General features: G+C 42.1%; 1 protein-coding gene across 1 annotated transcript; it reads right to left on the reverse strand.

Moving 5' to 3' along the window:
* Nucleotides 1–1626: 1626 nt before the first annotated feature.
* Nucleotides 1627–6353, reverse strand: LOC106900998 (solute carrier family 35 member E3-like). The gene is made up of 4 exons (XM_014963322.1): nt 6153–6353; nt 3503–3661; nt 2492–2574; nt 1627–2037 (listed from the first exon to the last, which is right to left on the reverse strand). Exons 1-4 carry the CDS (start codon nt 6351–6353, stop codon nt 1851–1853), a joined length of 630 nt encoding a protein of 209 aa, XP_014818808.1. The 3' UTR covers nt 1627–1850.
* Nucleotides 6354–10889: the final 4536 nt, after the last annotated feature.

Here is a 10889-nt window from a genome sequence, read left to right on the forward strand (position 1 = left end):
TGACACAAATGGCTTTCTCAGTGTACGTACTGAAGGGTATGCATCCAGAGATTTGTCCTATCTGAACACATCTTCCAGTAGTCCAGGCTGAATTTTAAAACTAATTATAGATTTATAAAAACGTATACAAAAAATTTTCCTTGCACCAGTACAATGTCTAAGACACGGTTGGTAAAGATGTGAAATTATTCAGGTATCTGTAACTCTGAAATAATATAGAGTATTATGGTGTAAACTTGGGTCACACAGAGAAAGAACTTTTTTTTTAAAATCAAGAACTCTGTAACAGAATAAATAATTTACAAGCTTGACAAGATCTGCATTGTTTCTTACACAAAGACTTCTAACCTCTATTGTAAAAAAAGCCTAGAGGAACTAAGTATCATTTCTGTCGGTGGCTGTAAAACATAAATACCTTTTTTTGTTCCAATAATTCCCCTCTTTAAATCTGCTAGAGGTAGATGAAGATAAAACAAACCCCGAAATGTAAGGATTAAGATACTGCAAATAAATTCTAACCCTGCAAATCTAGCGAACATATGTTCTCACCAGATTTACTGAAAGCGGTTATTTTTTCTTTCTTTTTTTAAACAGAACAGCACCCAACTTCTTACTTCCACGTTGTCAAAATCAGCGCTCGATACTGGCATGAAATAATTTTCAAAGTGTTCCCGAATTAGAGCAGAAGCAGGTCCCTCCTCACGCTCTTCAGTCACTTTGATGAGGTTTCCAGGGCCTGTCTCTGCCGAGGAACTGCTGCTGCCCGGCACTGCCCAGGCAGCCCCTGCGCCTCCCCCCGAAACAAGAGGGGACAAACCTGCAGCTCCCACCGAAAGGAACTCTCAGGGAAAGGTGTGGGAGTGAGGGAGGTAGGGGCTGGAGGCAGGGAGAGAGAACTGGGAAACCTTAACATCCATTACAGATGGTGACCTTTCTGAAGATTTCGCCGAGAATATTTTTAGCATGGGCGTCTGCACGCACGGGCTGCAAAATATTTGGCTATTACCACAAAATTGGAGATTTTATTAGGTTCAGGAGTATGTACAAGATCTCATGTAAAGCCTTGGTTTCGGCATAGAGAAAATTATAAAGCAGTAATAGAATTTTCTAAAACATGAATGACTTCTCACGTTTTTCTTTTGGTCCATCAGGACATTAACAATTAACTGTTTAGATCTGATTTCCTACTTTCCTATAGCTTGGCCTGTGGCTTCAAGTTTTCCAATGTCTCCCCTAGTCTCTCTCCACCTGTAATTTTATCTACTTTGTTCAGCCAAAAACCTATCAATGTGTTGAAGCCTAACATACGTAAGAAACCGTACAAGAAATAGGATTGAGCTCAGCAGCCCTTTTAAAACCACTGAGCAAAGTACGTTGCCTCTTCATCGTTCACCAGACAAAAAGGAGGAAGCATCATCACACACCAGAACATCTGCATAAGAGTGCTTCCAAGTTTCTTCACAACAGTAATACTGGCATGATCACAAAGACAAGATTCCTTTTCTTTCTTTCTCTCTCTCTCTGTATTATAAATGTAGCCATCATGATCTCATTTGGTATGCAAAAAATATAATTACTTCAGTACAATTTCCACAGCAATTTGAAGTGAGCCTTTTTCTCTTTTAAGTTACCATTTAAATTTAATGAAAATGATAGGACAGATTGCGATGGCAAACCCCAGCATTTTACATAATTCAGTTCGTTCGGTTTAGTTACAGAATAACGATCCTGGCGGTTAAACTAAACCCACAGATCTAAATAAACGAGGCAATTTCGTGCATTCTAGAATCAATGCATTTTTAAATACGTGTTTTCCTTCACAATATTACTAACCTCCAGAACCCTTTGCTTTACGGACGCTGAACCAATTTACTCTTATTGCTCTCCTGCTCGCTAAGCTTGAAGTGGGTGTAAGCCAAAATGCCCAGCAACGTGCACAGAATCCCAAGGCCTTGATTAACAGACAGTGGATCCTTAAACAAGAGGCACCCTCCCAGGAGGGTGATGCAGAACTTGAAATGTCCGAACATGTTATACCTAGACATCTGTTAAGGGTAATAGCAAATATTGGTATCGCCTGTAAACAGAAACAACTTGGGAACTTCATTAATTACATCCAAAGCATGCAACAGTACATCACATTGACTTCAACTCATGCAACTTTCCTGCAGTTAAAGACCCACGATAAAGACTCTCCACCTAGAGACCCATCGTACACTACAAACCAACTGGCAGGCCAACGCTTCCTCCAAGTACGGGCAAATATTTTTTATAGGTATAAAGGTCACACCAATAAGTTAACTGCCATCATCTCTACAAACCCCGAACAGAGAAACAATATGCGCTAAAACAAGAACGTGCTTTTCCAGCTTCATCATTTAAGATAAAGCAGGCAGGTTACCAAACAGCTTTCCCACAGTAAATCAGCCCGAATGAATGTTAAGGTAATTCACCTGGAAACAGGAGAAACAACTAATGTTACAAAGGATACGTGACAGGTGACGTATTTCCAATGATCCAGTAAATGGACAAGTTTACCATAAAGGCTATTATTCCAGACAGTAGTACCATTATCTGTGGATTAATGGACAGAGTCAGTAATCTGACGTGATTCTGGCCATTTGGAGATACATTTCAGGTTATTTAGTTTCCTTTACTTTCAAATGCAAAATATCAGGCAAGAAAAACATAAGGAGAACAAAAATAGAAACAGCTTCAAATCAGTACAGACATTGGTGAAGTGTATAAGTAGCTCAGGCTATGATGTCCATAAATATATACTGATGTAACCACAAGCCTTTTCTCTCAGTGAACATTTAAGAGTGATTTGGAAAATCAGGCTACTCATACACATAGAGATTGCAATCTTTACCTTTGAGAGAAAGTCTTATTTATGGTCACAACAAAAACTATTTTGGAAAAATATCCCATTTTATTATTATGAATACTTGCTGTCCCATTCATAAACTCCAGTGCTACAAGAAATGACCCTGAACAGCAGCGGTGTGAATATGCCACTGGCTCTTTTTTGGACAGAAGGATAGAGAGAGAAATTACAGCCTTCTTGGTGAAAATAAACCAGCAATTCTGAAGAGCCACCAATACTGGCATCCCTCCGCAGAAGAGGAGTTAAGAGTGTCGAAAGTGAGCATGCTTATCTCTTTTCTGAGTGGACAGTAAGAGCTGGAACCAGGGCACTTACATATTTTTTTAATTTAATACACTAGGGGAAGCTTCTGGATTTTGTCAAATTTTCCTGTTGTTCAGATGCCCTCTAAACAGAAACAAGAATAAGGAGGTAAATCACTTGACAGACAAGACTCCACTGAGAGGAAGCAGGGGAGGCACAAACAGGTTGCTTTGAATTTTGCACATGCCCATCTCGTCACAGTAAAAAACCGGACAAAAATCTGTTTCACCAAGAAACAGATTTTACGATCAAATCAATCGTAAATCAATCAATGATGATTATTTATTTAAATAAAGTCAATAAAAGCCTTACCACAGCAGAAAGCGTCCAGGGCCCAAATATTCCTCCTTCTCCAAAGACTGGCTCAAAGAAGGGTATGATGAACAGCAACATAGCTGAGGACATTGGTGCCTGATAGTACAGCAACTGCATAGAGTTTACCTGCAACTCATGCTGCTTTGCTCCTACCCACTAAAACCAAAAGAGAAAGGTGTTAAATGTGAGGGGAAAAAAAAAACAGAAATGGAAAATTTGAGCAAAAGTAAACTGGCTACATATACAAAGGTAGTCTGATGTGGACAATACCACATAAAAAAAATTGTTGAGCATGACCTTCTACCTTTGCCCAACTGGAGGCCTGTATGTTTGTCTCTTGCAAGCACACAAGCCGTGTGAGCAGAAAATCACACGCAGGGGCAATGAAAAGCCCCTGAGTGCCTAAACCTTCCTTTTCCTATAGCTTGGGGGGAAAGTATTATATATATAATTTTAATATATTCTATATATTGGGGATGTTGGTGGATGAAAAGCTGGACATGAGCTGGCAATGTGCGCTGGCAGCCCAGAAAGCCAACTGCATCCCGGGCTGCATCAAAAGAAGTGTGGGCAGCAGGTGAAGGGAGGTGATTCCCTCTGCTCTGGTGAGACTCCACCTGGAATGCTGCCTCCAGCTCTGGAGCCCTCAGCACAGGAAGGACATGGAGCTGTTGGAGTGGGGTCAGAGGAAGGCAACAAAGATGACCAGAGGGCTGAAGCACCTCACCTATGAGGACAGGCTGAGTGAGTTGTGGTTGCTGAGCCTGGAGAAGTCACTGGGGAGACCTTATAGAAGCCTTCCAGTACCTGAAGGGAGCCTACAGGAGAGATGGGGAGGGACTCTTTATCAGGCAGTGTAGTGACAGGACAAGGGATAATGGTTTTAAACCAAAAGAGGGTTGATTTCTATCAGATATCAGGGAGAAATTTTTCATTGTGAGGGTGGTGAGACACTGGAACAGGTTACCCAGGCAATAGGTGGATGCCCCATCCCTGCTGGATGGGGCTTTGAGCAGCCTGGTCTAGTGGGAGGTGTCCCTGCCCCTGGCAGGGGGGTTGGAACTCGATGATCTTTAAGGTCCCTTCCAACTCAAACCATTCTGTGATTCTATTACACTTGAGGAAGAGCAAAAGAGTAACAGAGCTGGGAAGAAAATGCCAACTCCCTTTTATTCTCAAGACAAATTCCAGATCCTGTTTATGACGGCGCTGAGCACCTTTGCCTAAGCAGAGAGCTGCTTCTGCTCCTTTTCTTCTCATTTTCCTTCAAACACAAGCTAACAAAATCAGTGAATGTTTAGCTTTCTTTCGCCAGTTTATTCCAATTTACTGAATTTCACTTCAATACTGACTATGATCGACTATAACTTGCATTTTCAATGCAGCATACTTTAAGAGACAACATTAGTTATCTACAGTTATCAAGAGAGATGTTATGAGCAAAAAGATGCATCTTTCTGTTGTAGAAAATGACATTTACTTTAATAATTCATAAACCACATGAAGTGGTAATATGGATTCCAGCATATAAACTTGCTAAGTTGTTTTTTTTTTTTTCCTTTTAATTACAGATTAATTTCGCTGGGATGCTGTCATTTCTCCAGTACACACACCATCACTTAAAAGTTATTTTAGCATCTCCCTCCTCCTCCTGCCCCAAAACAGAAAAAGAGACCATTATTTATCACCTGGCACACTACGGGTCAAAGAGCGTCGCTTATTTTGGAGGCACGGTACATCCCTTACAATGAAATTCATGTTTAAATTGACCATGACTATAATATCAACATGACAGGGGACTCTTAATTTGGGAGGCTTCTTACAGTCATGGATGATAATGATCTGATTGTGAGCTGTTAGTACAATGTTATTAGCCAAAAGCACTAAGGTAGCTCTTGGACATACCTATTTTTTCAATCATAATCAGCCAGACAGGTTCGATCGCATATATACACACAGAGACAATATTATTAATTATACATGTTAATGCACCCTCTACACCTTAGATTGTGTATAGCCGAAATTGAAGGAGGATACTGATAAGACATATGTAGCCCAAGGATAAACCATGGGATTAACTGAAGGACCGGAAAATGCCCTTTCTAGGGAAAGGCTCAAACGCAAGGCACTTGCTTCAGCAAGGAGAAAAAATCTGTGCTCTCTAGAAAAAACAGAGTTTCACCGACAGAACGACCTTCACCCCTTGAAAAGATGCTCAGCAGCACGTTAGAGACGACACCCTGATTTTTTTTTGAGCAGCAAGGACGGTCGATTCCTTCAACACTACAGCGAGGGTGTGTGTGTAGGACTATCACGATTCGGGGTTTGTTTAAAACTAATTAAGGGAGCACAGAAGGTTTCCTGAGAGGAAAGGCGCTACCCAAAGGGTGATCTAACCGGAGGCACCAAAGCAGCTTGAAGACCACCACCACAAGGCTCTTGCTATACCATCCTCCACTGCAGACATTTTTGAGGTCTGCTCCACAAGAGAATACATGTTGATGAAGCCTTACTGACTGATTTTACTTCATGCAGAAAGAGCTCTCCCTTCCTAAGAAAAGCCTCAGCACTCTCCTTGTGCTAATACAATTGATTTTACTTGTGAATTACAAAGTCACCCTTCTGCCAGTGTCAAATGGCTCTGTACTTTTGAGAGCATAGCTTTGGCAATACAGCTTGTAACATCCAGCTTGCAGCGTGCACAGTTAAACAACAATGCCAGTGGCCAGACAAGTAGTCTGGAGCATTTACGAGAGGCATTGCTAGCATCTGGAGTAGCCTCAACTTGAAACCTTGAAGACTGAGTAGTTTCCCTCCAGGAGTCCCCTGCCCTCACAAACAGGGCCATGTTATCAATCTTGGATGTGTATTCCAAAGCCCACTTTGGAAATGGATTTGCTGAGGAGTTTCCTCCTTTCTTTGAGATTAAATCTCCCCCAAATCAGGCATGGGTGTGTATTCCTCCTGAAATAAACTCTTGTACCTTGCTAAGTCCTCCTTCTGAAGAGCCACATTGCTTTCCTGGCTATCCAGTCTGCATTTTTCTTTATCTATACGCCCTTCAGGTGGATCCTGATCAAATGTCACCTCACCATCTAATCGCTTGCACGCAACTGCTTGTTCCCAAGCAAGAAGAGAAGTTTTTATACCGTCCAGTTGCCTGCCCATGACTCAGTACTTGTTTAAACACAAACATGAAACAACAGCATCTAAATAAGGAACACATTCTTGCCACCGAAACAGAAAGTTTCTCTCTGTGGATGGAGGAAACGGTAGTAACACTAGCACAGCGTATGGGAGGAACCTGGTGCAGTTTTGCTGTGAGGGGGTTATACCTGTGCTGGTTCTGTCATCTTTCAGTGACCATGGTGGACTTTTCAGACCAGTACACAAAACCTGACATTTTGTCCACCTGGGGAAGCCTATAAACTCTGATGTGCACAGAGAGCCTGGGGCATCCTGAATGATAATCAGCAAATCAACCCCAGACTCCAGCTGAGACCCAAACCAAGTAGAGGACTGAATCCATGTGCACCTAATGGTGTGTTTGTGTGCACTGCATTGCTTTTATGTAAACAAGCAAACCCAAACCACCGCATAACTTTATGTCCAGACAGTGGTTGTTCAATCCACTTCAAAGCGGTGGCTGCATTTGGTCTGACTGAAAGACTCTCTTATGGGAAAGACTCAGAAGAAAAAAGCAGGTTTTTTCTGGTCGAGAGCCTGTGCATGTATGTACAAGAATGACAGGCTGGCAGAGTGGAAAATAAATTCATCGATGAATCCCAGACAGCTAGAGACAAACTTGTGCCGAGTTTTCCTTTTACCTGGCTGGCAAAGTAGCCTGTGAGGCAGCACTTTACATCTCAAGCATATTGAGCTTTACGCAGAAAGCAGGCTAGACTGGAGGAGCAGTCTTCTTGAAGCATATGGTCTTGTGATCTTTTAAGTTTGCATACCATATTGAATATGCAATAGATTTTTTTTTTTATTATTTGTTATGTTTCCAGTGATATATTAGTATTCTGATTTAAAAAAAAAGATTCGAAGGGAAAGGTTTTTACACATGACATATACAGAAGTTCTTTAACTGCCCTAACATCCAGACAGCCTACTTGTGATGTAACTGTAGTGGGCCACACATTCTGCTCCCATCTGAGTGATCTTTTCCCAGGTTGCTTTTTCTAGCAGTAGTTGGAATTGTAGGGTGTAGATTTCTGAAGTCTCTCAGAACTTGCATCCTTCATATTTATGTATGGCTGATTGTGTGGCTGATTTCCTCCAGTCCACACATATAGCTCTTCTGTGTTTGCATCACCATAAAGAACCTAACTAGTTATTATAACTAGAACAGCGTGGTGAGTAGGACTCAGGAGGTGGTTGCCCCCCTGCACTCGGCACTGGTGAGACCCCACCTTGAGTACTGTGTCCAGTTTTGTGCCCCTTACTACAAAAAAGGCATTGAGGTGCTGGAGCGGGTCCAGAGAAGGACAACGAGGGTGGTGAGGGGTCTGGAGATTAGGTCTTATGAGGAGCAGCTGAAGGAGCTGGGGGTGTTTAGCCTGGAGAAAAAGAGGCTGAGGGGAGACCTTATTGCTCTCAACTACCTGAAAGAAGGTTGTAGAGAGGTGGGGGTCAGTCTCTTCTCCCGAGTCACAGGTGATAGGACAAGAGGAAATGGCCTCAAGTTGTACCAGGGGAGGTTCAGATTGGATATTAGTAAAAATTTTTACACTGGAAGGGTTATTAAGCATTGGAATGGGCTGCCCAGGGAAGTGGCTGAGGCACCATCCCTGGAGGTATTTAAAAGACAGGTTGACATAGTGCTTAGTGACGTGGTTTAGTGATGGTTTTTTATCAGTCAGGTTGATGGTTGGACTAGGTGATCTTAAAGGTTCCTTCCAACCTAGACAATTCTATGATTCTATGATCTTGCTCTCCTTTTACAATAACCTGCTGGGATTATCCAAGTACCTTATCAATATGACATAATCCTATTCATGCACATTAAGGATGTGATAAATGCTGTTTATTCACTGATGCCCTTAATGGCTGTTTGACCTGTTGCTTCCATTGATCTTCAAGGTTCGTCCCTTGCTCTCACAAAGGCTACCAAAAACATTTAGGCTACAAAAGCATTTAGGTTCCACCTGTGCATCAATTCTATCAATTTCCCATTATTCAGCTATTCACAGTACATCTCACAGCCCCCTTTGTCCTATTCAAATGTCTGGTAAGAAAGGGCTGGGAAAGTAGGGACTAAACTTCATTTCCCAGAATTAATGGACTACTACTGTGAAGGGAGACCAAAGCAGGAAATATTTCTGTGCTAGAATAGAACAGGCAAACGGCCTTCAAGATCTTGGAGATCTAAAGATCTTTACAAAAATTATTAGTCCTTCAATGGCAACCTAACATAGAGAAAAATTCTTCTTCTGTGGAAGATGATAAGACTGGGTGCAAGGGGTTAAGCATGAGGCATCCAGACTCTTCCAAAGGCCCGGACAACTTTAGGATGCTGAGCTGGCTAAGAAGACAGCTGGGTGTTCCTGGGGGCAGTTCTGTGGCCCACCGAGATGCAGCGGGCAGTTCTCCTGCAACAGCCTTGATGATTTATCTGCTTGTGCCAAGCTGGGTGCCCTGGCCCTGGAACAGGACAGTCACAGGAATCAAGGGAAAAGGTCTCATGCATGTTTTCTGCTCTCGCAGCTGCAGTAAGAAACACAAAGAAAGTGGCATTTTTGCATTCTGGAATTCGGGTGCCAGGTGACACTTGAGATGACCAGCACTGTCTTGAGCTTCTTTTTTACATTCACCGCTGAATTTCTCCACTTTGCTACCAGTACTTGCATATTCTTTGTCTCCTTCTCCCTTCCGTGTCATTTCTGCTTTTCAGATTTTGTTACTATTTCCACATTATGTTTAATATATATACTCTCTAGACATAAAAAAAATAGTTTCATACAAGGAGCTGGCAAACTATTCTGAAAACGCTCTTGTGTCCTCATTTTTGGTAATTACATGTGAAAATATTTGTAGAATTGGACCAATGAAGAAGCATATAGCAAGAGGGTTTACTCCTTTTTTTTTAAAAGTGTTTTAATATCCATATATTTCATACCCTGCTTTTCTTCTTTTATTGTAGAGTTTCAGTTTTTCGTAGCTGCCACCTGAAAGCCACCTGGTACTGGTTTCCAGTCCGTGGCATGTTTTAGCCCTAGGAGGACCCGAATGGGTCCAGCTGCACTAGAGAAACTCGAACAAGACAAGTAGTTCTTGTAGGTGACTTGTTTGTGTTACCAGAATAATTTATTATATATATATATTTTTTTTGCTAAATATGAAACAGGAAAAGCAAGGGGGATTCCCCACCCCAGCTGCTCTACAAATTGAAACCTCTTTCTAGGTACCGGTGAGCAATACAGATCAGGATACTATCCAGAGTGTTTATCAGGAAGGAAAGGTTTGGAAAGAGAGAAAGGGGAAGTATTAATCCAAATGTTATGTGTCTTTTTAAAGGGTGTGTGTGCCGTGAAGCTTGTTTTTCTGCCACCTCCCTTGGCTGGCCTGGCAGACACCGCCCCCGTTGACAAGCCTTCAGCCTTGCACCGTGCTGGCGTTGGAAGGAGGTTTCTCAGCGGAGGGCTGGTGGCGGTTCTGCCATCTGGTGGAGAAAAGGGGGTTTTGCAGCTACGGGACACAAATGGAAATAGATCTTGGAAATAAATGGAGAAAGCTTCCAAAAACCCACTGATGCCGCTGGAAAAGCAGGACACAAACTAAACTCTGACTGCAGATGAAAAAGCCACGCAAACTATTGTTCTGTGCTTTGTTTAGTTCCATTGAAGTATTTATATCTCAGTTATCTCTTGCCACCAGAGAAAGAAAGTGCATGGACTTTTTGGCATTCCTTCATTCAGCTGGTTTCACAGGGTCCATCTTAGTTTAATCAACCCTGTCATTTAAAAATAATCTTTTTAGCTGTCATAGCTTTGATTCCCTGCATTTTTTCTTGGAAGGCTCTTCTGCCTTTTTTTTTGTGTACCTGGAGAGTTATGCAGGCACCGGGCTGTGACTTCTGACCCACCTTACTTATCTTAACACCGTGTTGTTCAAATACGAGCCAAGGCCAGATGGGACACAGCACACTTTGAGAGAAACACACCACAGTAGCGGTACTCACAAGGGAAAAATCCCAAATCCACCGTTGTGGGGTATGTAAGATATTGCTGCATCCTGACTTGGCTGTCAGGAGACAGGCTGCAGTTTCCTCGCACAAGTAAAACATATCCAGAAATGCACTGCAGTGAGATATCTGAGAGCACAGGTCTTCTGGCTTTTCATGCCACAATACAGAGTTTCAAGAAGATTTATAAGAATACTT

The sequence above is a fragment of the Calidris pugnax genome, unplaced genomic scaffold (genome assembly GCF_001431845.1).
Source record: "Calidris pugnax isolate Ruff unplaced genomic scaffold, ASM143184v1 scaffold44, whole genome shotgun sequence".
Lineage (NCBI taxonomy): Eukaryota > Metazoa > Chordata > Aves > Charadriiformes > Scolopacidae > Calidris > Calidris pugnax.

Bases quoted from the DNA above. Each gene is read 5' to 3' on its own strand.
- LOC106900998 (XM_014963322.1), bottom strand. From the start codon at position 6,353: ATGGCCCTGTTTGTGAGGGCAGGGGACTCCTGGAGGGAAACTACTCAG. The intron at 3,662-6,152 runs GTACAGAGCCAT...TTTTGGTTTTAG, and splicing joins CCAAAGCTATGCTCTCAAAA to TGGGTAGGAGCAAAGCAGCA. The intron at 2,038-2,491 runs GTATCCTTTGTA...ACAGATGTCTAG, and splicing joins GGAAATACGTCACCTGTCAC to GTATAACATGTTCGGACATT.